Source organism: Rhyacophila brunnea, unplaced genomic scaffold (assembly GCF_057557595.1).
Source record: "Rhyacophila brunnea isolate RB1 unplaced genomic scaffold, BYU_Rbru_1.0 scaffold_6, whole genome shotgun sequence".
Taxonomy (NCBI): Eukaryota; Metazoa; Arthropoda; class Insecta; order Trichoptera; family Rhyacophilidae; genus Rhyacophila; species Rhyacophila brunnea.
The window spans coordinates 15,124,256-15,143,986 of record NW_028233276.1 but is presented as its reverse complement, the minus strand read 5'-3'; the positions used below and the strand labels follow the sequence as shown (position 1 = coordinate 15,143,986).

Sequence of the window (19,731 nt, the reverse complement as noted above, 5' to 3'; positions counted from 1 at the left end):
ATTTACAGCGCACGCAAGTAAGTCTTTCTGGATAATATCAAGCCACCAAAATAGTGGTCTTCCTTTACACGATTTTCCTTCTGGTACTGTATGTTTTATTGTCCATATGTGTCACATGGTCGGTCATCTGATATTATCAGATTCATCATCAATGACTTATAGAACTCATTACCATAGCGATGCTATCCTTGCAGACAGGGATAAAGATTTTTCATTTTAATGAACCTACATCTTATGGGAATTTCTGAGTGATTTTTCCACATTTCTGAACTCAAATTACAACAAATTATGAATTATCAAGATTTGATTTTTCGATAATAATTTTTACCCATTAACCCTCCTCCCGCTAACGGCATCTAGAAATGCCCATGATAGTTAAACCGTTCACCGCTAAGGGCATCCAGAAGTGCCCATAAGTTTCTACCTCCGTATTTTCGTAATTCGGCGAGTAATACAGTCGAAATTTGTTTGAAAAACTAGCTGGGTTATTCCTTTACTGACATCTGTGACTTTTTTTCAATAAGACTTTTTAGATAATTCGAAATTAAGCAAAGACACATACCCTGTCGATATTGGAGTAAAACAGATTTCCAATGATTGGTTTCAAAATTTACCGCTAGTTGCTTTGCGCAATTTGCGCCGGCGCGAATTGATGTTAATGATCTCATACATGAAATCGGCTAGTGCGGTGATAATTTTCAACAGTCGATTGCTTTCGTGTTGTGATTGATACATTTCAAAGTTTTTTACGGTTTTCTATAAAATTATTATTGATGCGCCATTCTGTTAATAATTAATTATGTGCGTTAATTCTTTAAATGAAAAGTGATTTTATGAATTAAATCAGTGGTTGTAAAGTGAAAACGAAATTATTAACACATAAATAATTTAAAATTCCTATAATAAATCTTTTGTACTGTATGGAAATACATACGAAAAATTGAGAATAGGTAAATAATAATCTGTAAAATATTTAAATTTAAATTAAAAAATGTAGAATAGATTTTCAAAATTCACGGCCACTCATTTTTATTTCAAGGAAAGTGATGATTAAAATTCTTCTCATTTTAGTCGAATAAAGAACTAAGATTAAAATTTAATATTATTGTGTAGTGAATTAAAACTTTAAATTTCCTCAAAACTATTAAGTTATAATAGCATATTTAGTGTTTAAATAAAAATGTCTATCCCTGATGTTGAATGTTTGGATTCGGACTATGAGATGGAAAGTGATAATGAAGAAGCTGCGCTAGTAGAACATCCCGACGATGTTGACGAGCCTTCCAATATAGGCAGTGATGAAGGAGTGGCTGAACCGTCTACCAGTGCAGCACCAGACAGTTTACTCCAATCGTGGACTGCGGGTCCCTTCGTGCCGATCACATACGATTTTGATAGTTTCAACTCAGGCGTTAACCCTAGTGTACAGCTCAATGAAAATTCCACAGAAATGGAATTTTTTCGTCATTTTCTTAACAAAACAATAATGAATACCATAGTTAACCATACAAATAATTACCACAACCATATGCTCAACACACAGGCCCACACTCCGAATGCAAGGATCCATGCCTGGTATGATACATGCCCAGAAGAGATGTATGTTTTTTATGCTGTATCAATGTTGATGACAAGAAATCGCCATCTCACAATTGAAGAACATTGGAGTGCTGATCCATTATTAAATTCTAAAATATTTGGCCAAACTATGATAAGAGATCGGTATGAGTTGATTCTACAAATGCTACATTACTCTGATACCCAAATCCCTACTGGAGATCGTCTTTATAAAGTGCGCTCACTTCTTGACCACTGCAGAAAAATATTCAAAGAAACAATGCTACCAAACGAAAATCTCTGCATCGACGAAAGTATCATTGTTTTTAAAGGGAGATTAATATTCAAACAATTTATACCGTCAAAAAGACATAGGTTTGGAATCAAATTATTTGTGATTTGTGATGTGGAAACCGGTTATATTTTAGACTTTATTATTTATTGTGGTGTAGAAACCGAAATAAGTGATAGTGAACTTTTGGGAATATCTGGGGCTGTTGTCACCACTTTGATGAAGGATTATTTTGGTAAAGGGCATAAACTATTTTGTGATAATTGGTACAGCAGCCCAGAATTATTTCAGTTTCTACATAAAAAAAAGACAAATGCTTGCGGCACGGTACGTAAAACACGAAAGTCAATGCCAAAATTTGATAAACTGAAGAAAGGACAAGTAAAATCTCTTAACCGTGGCCCATTGCTCGTGTTAAAATGGCATGATAGGCGGGAAGTGCATATGATCAGTACCATGCACGATGATTCCATGGTACCGACAGATAAAATTAATAGGGCCACAGGACAACCCATTATAAAACCACAATGCGTTGTGGATTATAATAAAAATATGGGCACGGTAGACAAAGCTGACATGATGTTGAGCAGCCTCTCGTGTATGCGAAAGAGTCTTAAGTGGTATAAAAAGGTTGGATTCCACATCATAGATTTATTTTTATTAAATAGTAGCATACTTTACAAAGCTATCACCGGTAAAAAAATTAGTTTAGCTGAATTTCAATTAAACGTAATCCGGCAATTAATCGAAACATATGGCAGTGCCTCAAGACCATCGACATCACAAACTACTCGTGTAGTTAATAACCCAAAAAGAATTTTAAAAACAGAACTCCTAAGACATTTACCCCGTAAAATTCCTCCAACAGTAAATAAAACAAAACCATATCGAAGATGTCGTGTGTGTATTGCTTCAACTACTAAAGATAAAAAAAGAAAAATGACGAACATTATGTGTGAAGCATGTGATGTCGCTTTATGCTCTGTGCCCTGTTTTTATGACTACCATGACAAAATCAATTTTTGAAATATAGTTAAGCCATAAACATTAATTAGGTGTGACTGAAATATGAGACCAAGTTGTAAGGAAATAATATAACAATAACGATTGTGTGCGTTCTGTATTGGTGTTAAAAAACGTGTGAACATTAATCATCGGCGCAAGTGTCTACCACTTATCCGGTATCATAGAGGCCACTTCACTCTGCGGTATGTACTCCAAGCGTGCTTTATTATGTATGACAGAATTTCTTAAAGCTCTGTTGCTTAATTTACGATCTTTTTGTTTATTTTCACATGCTGTAAAATTAAAAGGAATGTTTTATTATAGCTAGAGCCACTCAGTGGATTTTTAGGTACATTTTTAATGACGTTTCGGTATGATTTATGAATCGTAAAAATCGCAGCGCGCCCGAACAAGTACATGAGCGAAATTATGTCGCGATAAAAAGGTTAAAAACTGTCAGAAAATTTGAATTATTATGGTTACTGTACAGTACCAAAAATTTTACAGATTTCTAAAAACTAAGTATTTTTAATCACATAGAAAGCAGACCGATTAATACAGACTATGATTCCTTCAAGTCCAATTAATTGCAATATAAATCATTTCATTATAATTAAAAATCATCAGACTTAAAAAACCTGTTAATAATCTTATAGTTTCAATTAGGTTCTCGGTGGAGTAAGTTGTGAGGGACGTGTGATTGAATCGTCTCACGCTAAGGAGAGAAAAGCAATGGAAAGTGCAACTAACATCGCTACGGAAGCCATCATGAACATCAGGACGGTCCACAGCCTCGGTAAATATCATATAACATTATATAGTTCTAATTCAATGAATGCTTATACAGACATCAAAAATGGTCCTGTAATCCTGTAATTTATATTTTAATTAAATTTAGAATTTGAATTGTAACATTTCGAGAGTACTTGCTGTGGCTTTTCAATGAATGCTTGGAGTCAGAGTATGGACCTAATAGGTTGAGCAAGTGATCCATTTTTCGTAAACACAAAAATCTGTTAATACAAACCTCCACTCCATGTAGGCCCTTTTGATCTTTTTAGGATCGGACATGGTGAAAAAAATAACTATTCGGTTTTTTGATTCACATAGAAATTAGATCACTGATTCATCATTATTGCAATCTAACTGGACTATTTTATTTTCCATCTGAATAGATTGACAGTAATTTGTATTTGAAACTTGGACATTGACACTGTCATTCACCTCTGTTTGAATTAGAGCCGTTTAAAATGAGACACTGGTGTCCGGACAGTGGTATCTCTGGACGCTGCATATACATATAAATGAACGAAACACATGTGTGTCTCCGTCTGAACGCGCCCATTCATTTATGTGTAAATGCAGCCACTTGAGACACCGGTGTCTCCTGTGAAACGGCTCTTAATTGAATGACTGATGTACTCCACCTAGAATTATAATAATATGGTTTGAAAAAATCAACATGATCATTATTATGATAATTTGCTTTTTTACTTTACAGGTGCCGAAACTCAGTTCATGGAACGCTATGAGAAAGAACTGGAAAATGCTTACGGGTCGTCGAATATGCGCTCATGGCTTCGCGGCCTGGTTTTCAGTCTCGGCATCAGTACGATGCCAATGGGATTTGGACTCGCCCTGTTTTACGGCGGTCGTTTGATGGCATACGAAAATATGCCTTACAGAAATGTCATCTTGTAAGTGCATAAATTACTAATGTATCTTCATTGTCATGTTTCTATTGAAGATCATGACTCATTTTAAATGTCCAGCGATCGCTGCATTCTGCCGTTACTGAATATAATGTCATCTGCATATTTAAGGTCGAATAATGGAGTTATTCTCACCTATAAAAACACCTCTTATATATAATATGAGATATTTGTAAGGTGAACCGAAACCTAATTTTACAGTGTTTCAGGGTATCAGAGGCAGTGATCTTTGGTTCTTCAGTTCTGGGACAAGTGCTAGCAAATTCGCCAAATTTTAACGCTGCAAAGTTGTCTGGTGCCAACATCGTTCGTCTCCTCAACAGAGTGTCTCTTATCAAATCAAATGAGAATATCATCGATGATCCATCATGGGTAAGCTATGATATATTGCCTGACTAAAAGGATACATAACTAAACACAACAAAAAATCGCAATGTTTCGAGACACGTATTTTCTAACAAACAGCTTATAAACAAAACAAAATATGATTCTTTCGAAAGATTTATATGTTTATGCAAATTAGATTATCCATATAGTTTAGGTTCTAAGATGTATCTTTGATACGCAGACATAAAAAATATAGTACTCGTTGAATGACCGATACATTTCTGCATTTTCAAAAAATTACAAGTTAAGTGAACTAGAGCTTTTTTTTAGATAAATTCTTACCAGCAAAATCAAGTAATACACGACTTTTTGCTTCAAATTATTACACCTAAGGTGATTAACGACAGCTTTTTTTAGACGAATATTCTAAAATTCTTACCGGCAAAATCAAGTGATTCCGTTTCAACTCAGGATCGAGAGCTTTTTTTTATTAATTCTTCCAAACAACTTTAGTCCTATATTCCATCTACTGCGAAGTTTTTTTCCGAAATTAAAAAGAAATAAAGTACAAATAATATAATTATAGTACGGTTGGCAACACTGTTATTCACCAACAATTGCACCTGACATTTCATTAAACATGGCGGAAGTTAGAACAGCTGATACCATATTAAAATTAATATTATAATGATAGACTGCAATCTCACACTTATCCTGTTTTGTTTAATATTAATAACTACATGTTAATAAAATATTAATAATATTTTAAAATTAATCTTCCAGCAAGCAGACGGCTCCATCAATTTTTCTAAAGTGGAATTCCATTACCCGACAAGAAAGAATGTGAAGATTCTACATGGACTGAACTTGGATGTGCTTTCTGGGAAGACCGTAGCCCTTGTCGGCCACTCGGGATGTGGTAAATCTACGGTCATACAACTATTGCAGAGGCTCTATGAACCTTCCATTGGGAACATTGTAAGTCTTGAGCTAGTTGTGTTTTTTTTTTAAATAATACTTTATTGTGGTTTGGAAACTAATCCGATAATGCCATTTTTTAATTGGTTGTTTACTTGGCTAATTGATGGTATATCTCTAACGTCACCTGTTAAAGTACCACGACTTGTCGATGGTCTCTTTTTAAATTATTAAATTATTACATGAGTTTAGTTCCATAGGATGAGTTATTGTGATAAAAATAAATAATATTTATTAGTAGGTACTAAATAATATGCCACCTCTACCGAATCATTTGGTTTTTAATTAATTCTCTTCGCACAGACTTTGGATGGCAAAAACATATGTCGAGACCTGACTCTTCCTCGGTTGCGCAGCCAACTCGGTCTAGTCTCCCAAGAGCCGTCACTCTTCGATAGAACTATCGCTGAGAATATTGCATACGGAGACAACAGGAGACAGGTTTCCTTGGATGAAATTATCGAAGCGGCCAAGAAAACTAATATCCATGAGTTTATATGCAGTCTACCTTTGGTGAGTAATTATGATTGTAATGTGTCATAAGATATTATCATAGTAGTACCAATATGAAAATATATTGACGAAACGGAAGGAAGTCGTAATGTTTGCAATAAAGGAAGAGCAGTATGCTGTATTTAAATGTTGTTATCGCATGCAAGCAGCCATGGAAGTATACATATCTGTCATGATCATGCATCGGTACATTGAATAATTAAGATTGCCTAAAAACTTTCGAATATTCTGCTCCTGGGCGCCAAGCTGTATAGTTTGAAAAACTCCGAGTTAATCTATAAATGAGTTGCTTGGAGTCACTAATGGCCTGAACACATTATCATCACGTCACAAGCTGTCACGCGAGAAAGAGATAGTGTACTATCTAAATCTTAACATTTCTATCTTGCATGATAGCATGTGACAGCCAACGTTCCCTCTAATTTTTCTATTGTGTGTGCGGATCATCAAAGCATCTGTGCAGTGGTGTAACTAGGGTTGGTGTCACCCAGTGCGGTAAATTTACACCCCCCCCCCCCCCACAAACACACATACAATTTTTCATTAAAACTTATATTTTTAAGGTATTTATTAATTTCAGTGATTTTATATAATAATAACACACTAACAACAATAATAAGACGATAAAAAAAATAGGAAATAAACAAAAAAAGTATTCGTTGATAAAATATATTAAATACTAAAATTGTAGAACTTTTTTTTTTATATTGAAGTACCTATATTGAATCTATTAATTTGTATGTTGGGTTGTTTTTATTCAATGTAAACACTTTTATGCAAAATAAACATTTATAAAAAATGTGTTTCTTTTTATCCTGACTAATGAGGTGATGCAATAAATATTTTTCTTATTAATTTTTAATAAATAATTAATTTCGCCTTAGTCCAATGACATTACTATGGACAAATCATTTGGAAAAAAAAATGACACTGACTTTATTGTCGGGTCTGCCGAATGGCATAATCTGTTCTAACGCCATTACAATAAAGGTGATATTGCTATAAATTCCTGATGCTTTTTGTTGGGTCTGCCGAATGGTTCGGTTCAAACGGGTTCGCTCAAATGAACATTGACATTAGAAACACTGCTCTAACGCCATTACAATAAAGGTCATATTGCTATAAATTCCCGATGCGTGATATCGCATAATGGAAATTGCGGGACGTCTACCTATACATGCGAATTTACTTGCTAGCGACTGTATTGAGTGCGTCGTCCATTAATAATGTCATTGCCTTAGTCGCACTTGACCTTCGCCTTCCGAGAAATGAGTCGAAGAATTCGAGTGCTTAAAGTCAGACAACGTTATCTACAAAAAAGTGTTTTTTTTTTTTTTTTGAGATAACGTTATTTTACATTTACGGCTACATGATAGTCAAACAACGTTATGTCAATCTTTTCTAATTTCTTATTAAATCGTCAGTAAAGTTTAACGCTAACTACATAAGTTAACCTTGTTTTCATATTTTTTTAAAACTATCCCTATAAATTTTAACATCATCATAAGCAAGATAAATGTACAATTCACAATAAATTATAAAATATTAACATTAGGTTTTAAATAAACATTTCCCTTGTTATGTTACAAGAATCTAAAATAACGATTTTTGGCTCTCCTGTAAAGTTGCACTTTTGTAGATAGTGTTGTTTGACACTAAGCCCTCGAATTGTGCATGTGGTTTTGTGCATTCGAGCAAAACTAAAATCTGGCAAAGGAAACATTCTTTTACAATATTTTTATGTGAGGACTGTGCGGGGGATGAAAACATGTGTGCGAACACATTTTGGTAGGTGTTGCTTACAGGGAACATTGGTGACAGCACATGACATGATGGAAATGTGTTCATGCCATAAAAGTAATAAAATCACAAAATATGACTAAAATACTATTTTTCGTAATTACAAAAGGAACTCCTGTGAATATATTAATGAGTGACATTGTCGATTTATATTTTATTTTTAACATAAGTCTGTCTCCACTCAGAGATGTAAAATCCGCCATCACAGTGTGAGAAATGCGGATTCCTCATTGGTTCAAAAGGGCTTATCGCCGATATAATTGAATTCATCCAATAGCGATTTTTACTTGATTTAAAATGATTTTTTTGATACCCAACTATTTTTCTTGAAATCAACTAAAATGGCTTAATCAATAATGATACATAATTTTTGATACAATGTACATAATTAACCACTTGTTTTTAGGGTTATGAGACTCCATTGGGTGCTAAAGGAGCTCAGCTTTCAGGTGGTCAGAAGCAAAGAGTTGCCATTGCGAGAGCGCTCGTTCGAAATCCTCGTGTACTTTTGTTGGATGAGGCAACATCGGCTTTAGACACCGAGAGTGAAAAAGTATGTTATCTTCTTCATCGTTTTTGTCAATACGAGATATTCAGATGCACCCATTATAAAACTGGACCAAAAAATTTAGGGTTTGAATACTCATTCCATTCTTGGAAAATTATATCTCAATATCTTATAAAATCGTCTCAGGGAAATAGATGAATTACTTCAACAGTTCCATCTTATCTACCTGGCGAATTTTTGGCCTACATCTTCTTCTACAGTGTCTCCTAGATTTATAGACTCTAACTTACTTTCGTAAGCAATGGTACATATCGTCACCGTTCAGGCAAAAGTCACCAACACTAAAAACATAGTTTTGAGATATCGCAATTTGAAAGTTTGAAAATGCAGGAAAAATCAGATTTAAATGTTTTTAAAGTTTTATCTACATTACATTATTTTCTCATGTGTTCTTAATAATTTCTTTAAGGTACTTTTACTTTTTGATGCTAATTAAAACATCTAGAAGGTTTTGAAGGAGGTAAGGTAGCTCAATTATGGTTTGGTGACTTTTGCTTGTTAATAATCTGACCAAAGCGATCTTATTATAACAACATAAGGTAAACTATTCCTGTTTGGTTATTTTTGCGTATGTCAGACAAGTGTTAGAAGTTTTCAAATGACAAATCAGTAAAACTCACCATCCATAGTATAGTGACTTTTGCTTGTATATTTATAACGAAGGATTTAATTTTTTAGAGTCAATAATGTCTATTCACCTATAATGACTTTTGCTTGTTAAGATTTTATCGAAAGTCATTTAGTGGAAAACAAATAATTCGGATTTAAGCAACATTTTACTAACTAATGTACTGTGGTGACTTTTGCATCTTAAAGAACATAATTTTACGCTTCGTGTGACATACTCAACTCAAAACTGCCATTTTCAGGGTTGGTGACTTTTGCCTGAACGGTGACGATATGAACCTATTCAGTGCAGCCTCCCCAATCTTGCTTGGTTTAAATAGTTGTACAGACTAATACTCGGAGTCACATTATTTCTCCAAATTGTTGACATCACTGATTACCCAATAGATATGGTGGAGAATGTTTCTTTGAAGAATTAATATCAAAGTTTCCGAGATATATAAGAGCACCGGCTTTACATATGTGGCATTTTCATTGCTAGCCAATTTTTACTAGGCAAACACTTGTAGGTCAGCTATTTTTGCAATAAAATAAATCCCTTAAAAAATATGAAAAAGGAAGTGATTGATGAATATCTGTGAAAACTTACCGAATCAACATGTTTCTAGAGTTTATCGTGAATATTTTCACACTAAAATGATAAATATTGTTTAGAAAATATACACAAACTTATTCAGAAGTTATGACGGTTACTAGAACGCACGAGTTAACTCGTCCATCGCCTGACGCGAGACATTCATGCTTTGACCAGTAAACTCGGCTCTGCATTTGGATATTTGGGAGAGTGGATTTAGTTTGTCAAGAGAGTAGGCATTTAATAAAAGTAATATTATGTTTATCTTCTTTCAGTTGGTACAGCAAGCTTTAGACGCAGCGAAAGAGGGCCGCACTTGCATAACAATCGCCCATAGATTATCTACCATACAGAATGCTGATGTTATATGTGTCATAGACAAAGGTAAATCTCATTGTTGTCATTCATCGACATATTCAAAATAATTATGGTGCAGTCTATTTGGCTGCATTGTAACAATACTTAAAGCAGTTTGTCCTTTCGCAGGCTACATTTGCATTATAATGTATATGTTTGGATTCCAGTGCAAGTCAAACATGTTTCGAAACGATCATGTATAGATAATTAATAAAACAATAACATCCATTCCTAAAAAAAGCAAATTTCAGCATTTATCCACATTTTAATACTTATTCGACTTACCACATCTTATACTGGTGAATCTATAACAAAAGAATAATTAAAAAAAATTATAATCACGAACATCTGCTGTACTAAAATATCGCTTTATTCTCAATTTCAAACGACGGCGTTTATAATATTACCCTTTTACGGTAAAAATATATTTTATATGACCATGACATATTAATCTCTAAAGTCTACAGATTATTCAGACTTAGCTCATAGAGATGCCCCAAACTTTTCATTTTCGGCTGTTATACGGCACCGGGACTGTTATGCTGTTAATTAATATCTTTGTTTTCTTTCAACAGGACGAATAGTGGAGAAAGGAAGGCACAATGAATTATTGGCAATGAAAGGTTTCTACGCAGATCTACAAAAAATTCAATCATAAATGTGTCCTTACACTTACTATAGTTAGACGAATTTTAACACAGCCAGTGATGCACAACTTTTTGATCAATATGGGCGATTTAGCTGTATTTTAGTTAAATACCATTAAGGGCCACATACGGCTTATGGGTTACACTTTGTGCATGACTATTATTCAAAATGTAGTATTAATAAAAATAATTGATTCCATTGTATTGTAATTCAATTTTAAAACTTACACTCCAAGAGGTAAGTTGTAAATTGAGATAATTAGTCCATAGGACACTCATACTATTTTTTTTTACCAGTACTTAATGTTGTAATACTATGTCTAGATGGTTAGTGCACAGATTGCGTATGTCCAGTCGTTACCGAAATTGAGTTATTTTACAATGTGCATGTCCATTGTGCGTCGATCGCAGTATTTAATTGTGAAAATTTAAAAGGTGTGCATATTCAGTTGTAATATAATCTAATTTCATTGTGATTTCAAAGAGGAAGCATGAACCATTTTTTTTTTTTTTTGATTAATTATTTATTTAATTAAATAAAACACAATTTTATAGTATTTATTCCACTTTATTAATTAAATTTTGGACCGGTTTCGTCCTTTTCAAAGGGACATTTTCTTTTTTTTTTTTAATTAACCAGAGTATAATATTATCAAAATCATTTTTAAATTTACCATTACCGTGACCTCATCGTATCACTTGATTCGTAATACATTACTCTCGTAATATACATCATTCTCACTCCTTGGCGTAGGAGTGAGGGAAAGAGATATGAATCCCCATGCTCTAAACTGAGGCATAGTTTCCTCTTAACGTCACATAGAAGGCGAATAGTCTGATGCACAGAACAGATTAATAAATAGAAATGTAAAAGCCGTCGCCATGGACCAAAGTTCTGAAGCAGGGTAGTTTATGGCCTGACCACCATAAAACCCAAGTAAAAAAACCGCATCGACTATTCCCAATGATTGAAAGCACGCTACATTAACGTGATAAACTAAAATGTATATTATTAACTAACATGTCTTTAAGTTTATCCCATACTTTTCCACACTCGAGATATTTAGCCTGTTATATCACACCCAGTAGGGTAAGCCAGTTTCCTGGTCTGATGCAATTAGTGCCCAAAACCGATAACTTTCTCGACGAATGGGACATTGAGTATTTCTTTGTGATGGTGAAAGACGAGTGTTGCTTAATTTGTAATTTATCAGTGTTGTCAGCCAAATATAATATATTTGTTTATACAACATCTGTGCACTAACCTATCAATAAAAATATATTCTTAGGTGTCTACATGGAATGTGTTCCGATATAACTTGCCTTTTCAGCACTTCCATAATCCATTGCCAATTGGTGCTATAATACTTATTATTTATATTAAGACTGCACTGATAAAATACAGTGAGTCATTTTTGAATTAGGTACATAGTACTTAGACAAACAGATATATTTACAAAAAAAATTATATAGGTAGGTACTATGAAATATTAATGTAATTACAATTTTCACCCACCAGGGTTGGATATTATTATGAATGTATACTTAGTGGCCTCGCACATACAAGCTTAATGCAACCCCAATTGTTCAACTTTATACATATACATAATTAAGTTGATATACACATATGCTAAAATTGACATCTTACTATTCATTTATAAATCTACGTGGTAAATATTGGTTTATATAAAATTCCAAAATCAGATATTCCAACAAAAAAAATATTAGAATCATTTAACCAGAGTAAACAAAAAAATTCACAGATTTCATGCGTTGTTTAGATTCCATCTATTTGGGTGGCAAGGGTTAACTCGATTCTGTTGATTGACAAAAAAAGTCATTAGCACTCACTACTAACTCGGTATGTTTGTCGCTTTCCGTTTAAGTTGCCATTAAGTCAAACAGTACAACATGCCCAGTGATGGTCTATTCCTCGGCATCACCCTAATGACAGAATTGTAATCATTCTAGAATAAGTACTGCAATATTCTGGATCAGCTTTCTCCATCTTTCCATATTCCTCGTGATGGTTGCTATAGGTTTGCCAGCTAATTCCTTAATTAGTTTGGTCACTCCACCCCACTGGTGTTCGCCCTCTGCCCGTTTTACTCGGCACACTGCCCGAAACAATTAACTTTACGAGTCTTTCTGGGCCCACAGCATAGTGTCCGAAGAATCGCATAATACGACTCACTTACATAAAGAACAATCTTTCACCAATGCTTATCTCGTGCAGTATCGAGGTATTGGCTGTAAATATAGTTTTTTTTTCAAACGATAGATTGAGAAATATTTCTTACAACAAGAGATATGCACTATGCATTGAGAAAAATCTTTAATAATTCACAGATACACCCAACATTTTCGTTTACATAGTTTTTCTAAGCTCCACTACAAAATTGCTGCTTAGTTTGATGATATTTGGTTAATTTTTTTTTGGCTATTTGACAGTCGGGTCGATAGTGATCAAATCTGTGCGAGATTAATTGGGCATGCCATTTTGAGATTATGTTGATTCTCTGTGTGAGTGGTCACTTAAAATACAGACCACAGAAATGACAATATAATATTGTGATATATGTATTTACAATTTAGTACTTAATTATTATACATGGATAACCGTGTTCTTCTGAACTATTAATTACATTATTTTTATTATTTATTACTTAATATTTTATTATTGATAAAAACTATGATCACAAACTGGGTGTCATAAAAGAAATACTTCAGTAAATTATTATTAATGTTAATACAGCAAAGTCTTGATTATCCAGGCTAATGGTGGAATGGGGGAACGGATAATCGAAAAACACGGATAATCCAAACTGTTTTTATTTTGTTTTAAAACATAATTACATATTTCTAATGAAGACTAAATTATTTTACATGTTTAATATGTATTATTTATTTGTTTTTGAGAATTTTTTAACCGGTTCTATGCCTTTAGCAAGTTTTCTCGCTCTATGAGGTCATCAAATTTCGCGAGTCATCTCGTCTGACTTTAAATTCAAATTACTAGCCACTGTCAATTGATTTGCATTAATAAAAAATTAAATACACATTGACATCTGTTTGAATAATTATGAAATACTAAGTCATTGGTATTACAGCGATTTTAGCAAGAGCTACGCTCTACATTCAACGTGTGTCGTTAAAAAACTTGTCAGATACTGCCATAGTAATACCATGAGGCATAGAAAAGGTTAATGATTTTCAGTATGATTTCTTCAAAGAATTATTAGGTATATAGTTTTATTTGATACCCTGCACAGATAATATGAGAACCTGACAATTAAGAGTTTACTGTTCAGGGTAAATTTTCAATTGATTTCAATAAAAATGATAAGTTAATCATGTTTTATCTCTTAAATATGGGCATAAAAGATAGATAGAAATTTTGGTTTTATTTTTTTAGAATATTATGTATGTTGGTAATACCAAAATATCTATGATACATACCATTATTTATATAATTCTAAATAGAGAAAACAGCAACATAGTGAGTATTGCAGACGCAATGATTGTAAAAGTCACATTGAGACTTGACGAATATATAAAGTACTTAAAAGGTATCAATTAAAATTTACATCCGTACATAGTACACAAATTGTCACATTCTTATAATGAATGTTTCATTCGCATAGTAAACTTTATCAAGTATATAAGTAAGAACATACCATCTCCTTCTTGCCCAGTTGCATCAGGTTGTTGGCTCTGATACAATATTTATTTCCTCACCAAACAGAGTACTAATCTTGATACAAAGTTTACGATATGAACGAAATGTGTGTCATATTAATTAATAAGTTTTATGGGGAACGGGACAACTAAATGCCAGGATAATTGGGCGCCGCACTGTCGAATGAAATAAATAGACGTTTGTTACGATTTTATACAGAAAGTAGACGAGGAATTTTAATCAGTTTCTATATACTACTTAGTAGTTTTAATACATTTTGCTTTTAATATAATGTTTTTTATTGCGGATTGAGAATTATCATGCCTGAGACTTTATATAAAAATAAAATAATTCTCTTCTTGTTGGAACTTTATGCACAATTAAATCATTATTTACGTGTTTATATTTAAATCCTCACAAAGTATTAAATAATATTTTAAATATAAATAATATAATACATTTCAAAAGTACCTATAATTCACGAACGTCTATTTCTTTTCGAATTTTATTCGATTGCGTGGCGCCCAGTTGTCCCGGCGCCGAATTGTCCTAGACTCATTTTATGTGTGGTTAATAATACCCAGTGATAGATAAATTATATTCTTAAGGCATACTTGACAAATGGACTAATAACTGTGCATTCGTACAAATGTACAAATGGATTGTTCCCATGACTGGTACATTCAGAAATTATCCGTCATTCTTTGACTTTTACCTACATCAGTCTGATATTGATTGTGATATTTCCAATATTTACAAGGCAAAAATATGACATGAGATTGAAGTATTCATTTCATTAAACTTTATTTGAGAAACTTTACTAGTACTTGCGCCAAATGGATATAAATTTAACCAAAACCTAGGACAATTTATTTAGTAGATGTCCTATTCCTAGGATACGGTTTGGTTTGTTTTTTCTATTTTAAATTACCCACAATACTTATTTGATATCTGTTTGCGGCTGGTGTACTTTAACAAATACATTGTCATTATTCTGTTACCTAATAAATAGTTGATATTGTTTTTATTTATTTATTTATAATACGTATGAAGAATAATGAAATGACATGAGTGAAATCTACAACTTGCCACCCTTATGTATAAGTAACTGGGACCTCACTTATATACGCTAATAATACTTATATACGCTAATAATACTTATTATGGAGTGTCACCTAAAATATAAGAATATATCTAAGACTAATAATCCCCATTAACACGTGCACGGATTTACTGCTGACAGTACGTATTATCGCGGCCATAACAAGAAAATGCACATGTAAACACGTATTGTCATGCAAGTTGCAAGATTGCATACTTACATGAGTCAAAAAAGTTCAGTAGCTTCTGAATTTTCATACTACAGTTGCGTAAAAACGAACTACACAGCGGTGAGACTCATTTTGAGGTTAACCGATTTTTACGACATGTCCAATACTACCGTAAACTGACAACACCGCATCTCGCGTACTCTTGAAGAATGAGATCGGAGAGACAGTCAGCACTTTTACGTGTAATTAGTTATTGTCACGATAGTTTAAAATACACATTATTGCTGCCAGTAAATTTATGCACGTGTACACATGCTATAATGCTTATTGGTTATATTATAAAAGGTAGGGAAGCTATTGAAACGAATATATTTCTCTAGTGATAATCTCTAATTCTCTAAGTGTTATCTGTGTTACTTTTTTATAATTGCTACACAAATTATAATATTGTTTGTCTATAAAAATCATATGAGATGTCTAATAACATAAACTGATAAGTCCGCAATTGAGTATTAGTGGTAAATAACATTTTTGTACTTACATAATACTATTTTCTTTGTTTTTTGTTGCAGGTATATTTTATTTTCGAATTAGTTCAATGTGCCTGTTGCTATTAGCTGATAAATTACCTTTTTCTAATAAATATATTGACATCTCCTATCTAGAGGTGAGTTGGAAATACTGTCACCAGTTTGTGTACTCAAGTATCGGATGAAACTACCCATAATCAGTATGTGCGGCCCAATAAACTTGTGATGATATCATCGCGAATTTCGATGGCTAGTTGGTAGACTTTCAATACTATTGACATTAAATGCGTGTGAGCGAGATAGCACATCAGTACAATTATATTTTAATTTATTAGTCTTTGCATGCAAATGACATCATCTTATTGAGATCCCCGGGGTTCCAGCGGCTAGCTCAGGTGTCCATCGAACCCCGGATTCACAAAAGAAAAGTACGATATATTTGAAGGTGGAATTAAATAAAACCACGTCTGTCTCGTGTAACTTGGTATTCCTTATATTTTACACTTTCTTTACATGTTTAGGTTTTTACAATTAGTTACGCAGGTCCGTATATGTCGGAAAAGGGACGCTTACTCCATTCCTTTTTTTTTTTTTAAATTTCGCGTACCGACGCCGTCCAGCAAAAACGACTCTCGTGATTGGCCAAATTTTATCGCATGATCTTTGATTCGGCGAATCACGAGCCTGACCCTGGCGCCGGCGCGCGAGGATTTCACGCACAATGCGCGGCAAAATTTATTATATTTAAATACTTATATTTAGTCTTAAAATTATCGCTTTCATCCATCATCATTTATACTTTTTAAATTAAATTAAATTTATCTTAATTACACCTCCGCCCAATATGCGATTTTCACACACCGGACGAAGGCCTTTACATATGAATAAAAAATACTTACGTGGTTGAGCAAGGAATCAGATTAGATGTTTTATGAAGCCGTTTCTAGAGGTCAGGGTTACGTTTCGACTTAAGCTACTAAATGATTATTTTACGCCGGGAGAAGCCCGCCTGTAACAGGGGTGTATCAATTCGCCCCATCTGGATTAAAGTCGAAAGGTACGCCCTGATCTCATCGGCCACCCATCCAATTCCTTGTTCATCCGTTAAGTACATAGCATAATAACAGTTTATAAAAAAAATTCAACTACAATCTAACTATTCTAACAAAAAAAAAAAAAAACAACTAACTTTACGTATTGTTTCTATATTTATTTTAATTACTATTTTCCTGCTCAAAGCAATGCTCCTGAATAAGTCAGAGTTTGATTTATTTTCCTTTCTTATTATCATTTGTCATAATTTATTATTATTTTATTTTTCTCCTGTAATGTCATGCGTTTATTTTGTTTTCGTAATGTTTTTGTTATTCTTCTCGTTCTTTTATACTAGTCAGCGGAGGGGTCGTGGAGCTATAGTCTTCGACTCTTGGGCTGTCCAGTTTTTTTGTATTCCGAGAGGCTACATTTGTAGACGTTTGGCCCTCGTTCGGAATTATAGTTTCCTGTTACGTTTTTCTTCTTCTGGTGCAATAGGAGCGTGCCTCGTTTGGCGTCGTCTGCCTTTGCAACCAGGGCGTGGTAGTGGCGTTACTATTGAGCCAGGCTCGTTCCGAGCAGCGGATATTTTTCTGTGGAAAGTTTTCCACTGATCTGCTGGTCTCTGGAGTATCACCTCATAGATGGACAGGTACTGTGTCTCCATCTGTTCCTATTACTGCGGGCAAGGCATCGTATAGCGGTACAACGGCCAGGCTCGTTGACGGCGGCACGGCTTTCCCACAGGTACTAGGATGGATTTTCACAATAAGTATCCTTTTCCCTTTCTTTTTTTTTTTATAGATGGTTACACTTCGGAGGTACCTCTTGTTGTTTCACGATATCTTTCAGGCGTCACGTCCCTAGTCTCTCCATGAACCTGCGCGAGAAAGGAGAGTGCGCACTCTCCACACCATCAAGCTTTGGTATCATGAATTTTCGGCTACGCTGCCTTTGGATGCGCTTACTTCGAGAGGTGGCTCCCTTTGTGCTTCCAAATTGTCTTCATCTGTATTTATTCTTTTTCTTTCTTTAGTAATTTATTCGTTCATTAGACTTCCTGTACTTTAAATTTATTCGAATTTACTTTATTAATTACTCCTACCCCATACATTAAATAGCTACTAATTTTATATAAAATCTTCCCATTGTACTTATGGTACTTACTATCACTTTTAATATTTTACCCTAATACCCATAATTATTTTGCAACATTGTATTGACTGTATAAATCACATTGATATTAAAAATTGAAATATTCCACCCTCTCATTATATTTATTTCTGAATCAGTACACTTAAAACGGTGTAATTAACTTTATTTTTAGTGAAACCCATTTTATTTAAAAAAAAAATTGTTGTTTCGTTTTACGCGCCCGACATCCTATTCCAAAGGCGCGCCGCGCCGATTTGCGGTGCCTCTCACGTTTTATTATTATTATTTTTTTTTTCATTATTGAAACCCCGTTGAGAAATTTACGGCTTATTGACTCATTTTTTTTTTTATCACAAGCATACAATCTCTACTTTCATCCTCTTATACCTAATTTTAACGTATTATTAAAATTTCACTTATCAACTATAATATACACTTCGTCGAGTGATGCCGTATTATTCCCGTTCCGTTTTCGCTGTGTTAAATTTACGATTGGTAATTTGTAAAGAAATAATAGTGACGATCGTATACTATTTTCTTCGTTTCTCTTTGGATTCAAATGATTAACACGGCGTAACTTTGAAACAGGTTTCGCGCTACTGTAGAATATCCTCTTTCCCGTTTATAAAATTGTTTGCGATTTTCAATGTTAGTGTTTTCGAATTCATTCATATTTACTTTATTTGAACGGAAAGAATTGGCGTCACTCTGCGAAGCGTTATTTTTAAAACTAGAATGTACATTTTTCTTACTAATGAACTTAAGTTTACAAGGCTCAGAAAGTGGGTCCTTAATTAACTTTGTATCCGTAATTAGAAGAATTTCCGGATGTTTTATTCGTATAATCTACACATTTCACTTCCAACAGGAACTCGGCGTTCACCCTTGACTCGAGGGTTGGCGACTGGTCCTGCTTCATCTCCTCGTGGTCGAGCCTGCGCCCGCACAGCTTCTTTGATTCCTCTCAGCTTGCGCGCCTTTTCAGCCCTCTTGTGAGGCTCCCTGGCCTCGCGTTTCCTTTTTCTCTCCTCACCGAACATCCCGTGGTCGACTAGGGTACACGACATGTTAGTGATACCCTAGGAAAATCGGCATTTTGCTCGC

The 19,731-nt window shown here is 33.9% G+C and overlaps 1 protein-coding gene across 1 annotated transcript in view; it reads left to right on the top strand.

The window, feature by feature from the left end:
- The window catches only part of LOC147065265 (multidrug resistance protein homolog 49-like), an 81,794-nt gene extending 69,126 nt beyond the window's left edge, over nt 1-12,668 (top strand). The window contains exons 18-25 of the mRNA XM_085956354.1: nt 3,521-3,650; nt 4,356-4,551; nt 4,776-4,938; nt 5,677-5,871; nt 6,175-6,384; nt 8,591-8,737; nt 10,229-10,337; nt 10,886-12,668. Of these exons, the coding sequence (XP_085812480.1) occupies nt 3,521-3,650; nt 4,356-4,551; nt 4,776-4,938; nt 5,677-5,871; nt 6,175-6,384; nt 8,591-8,737; nt 10,229-10,337; nt 10,886-10,968 (1,233 nt within the window). The 3' untranslated portion in view covers nt 10,969-12,668. The remainder of the gene's footprint in view (nt 1-3,520; nt 3,651-4,355; nt 4,552-4,775; nt 4,939-5,676; nt 5,872-6,174; nt 6,385-8,590; nt 8,738-10,228; nt 10,338-10,885) is intronic.
- The last annotated feature ends 7,063 nt before the right edge of the window (nt 12,669-19,731 follow it).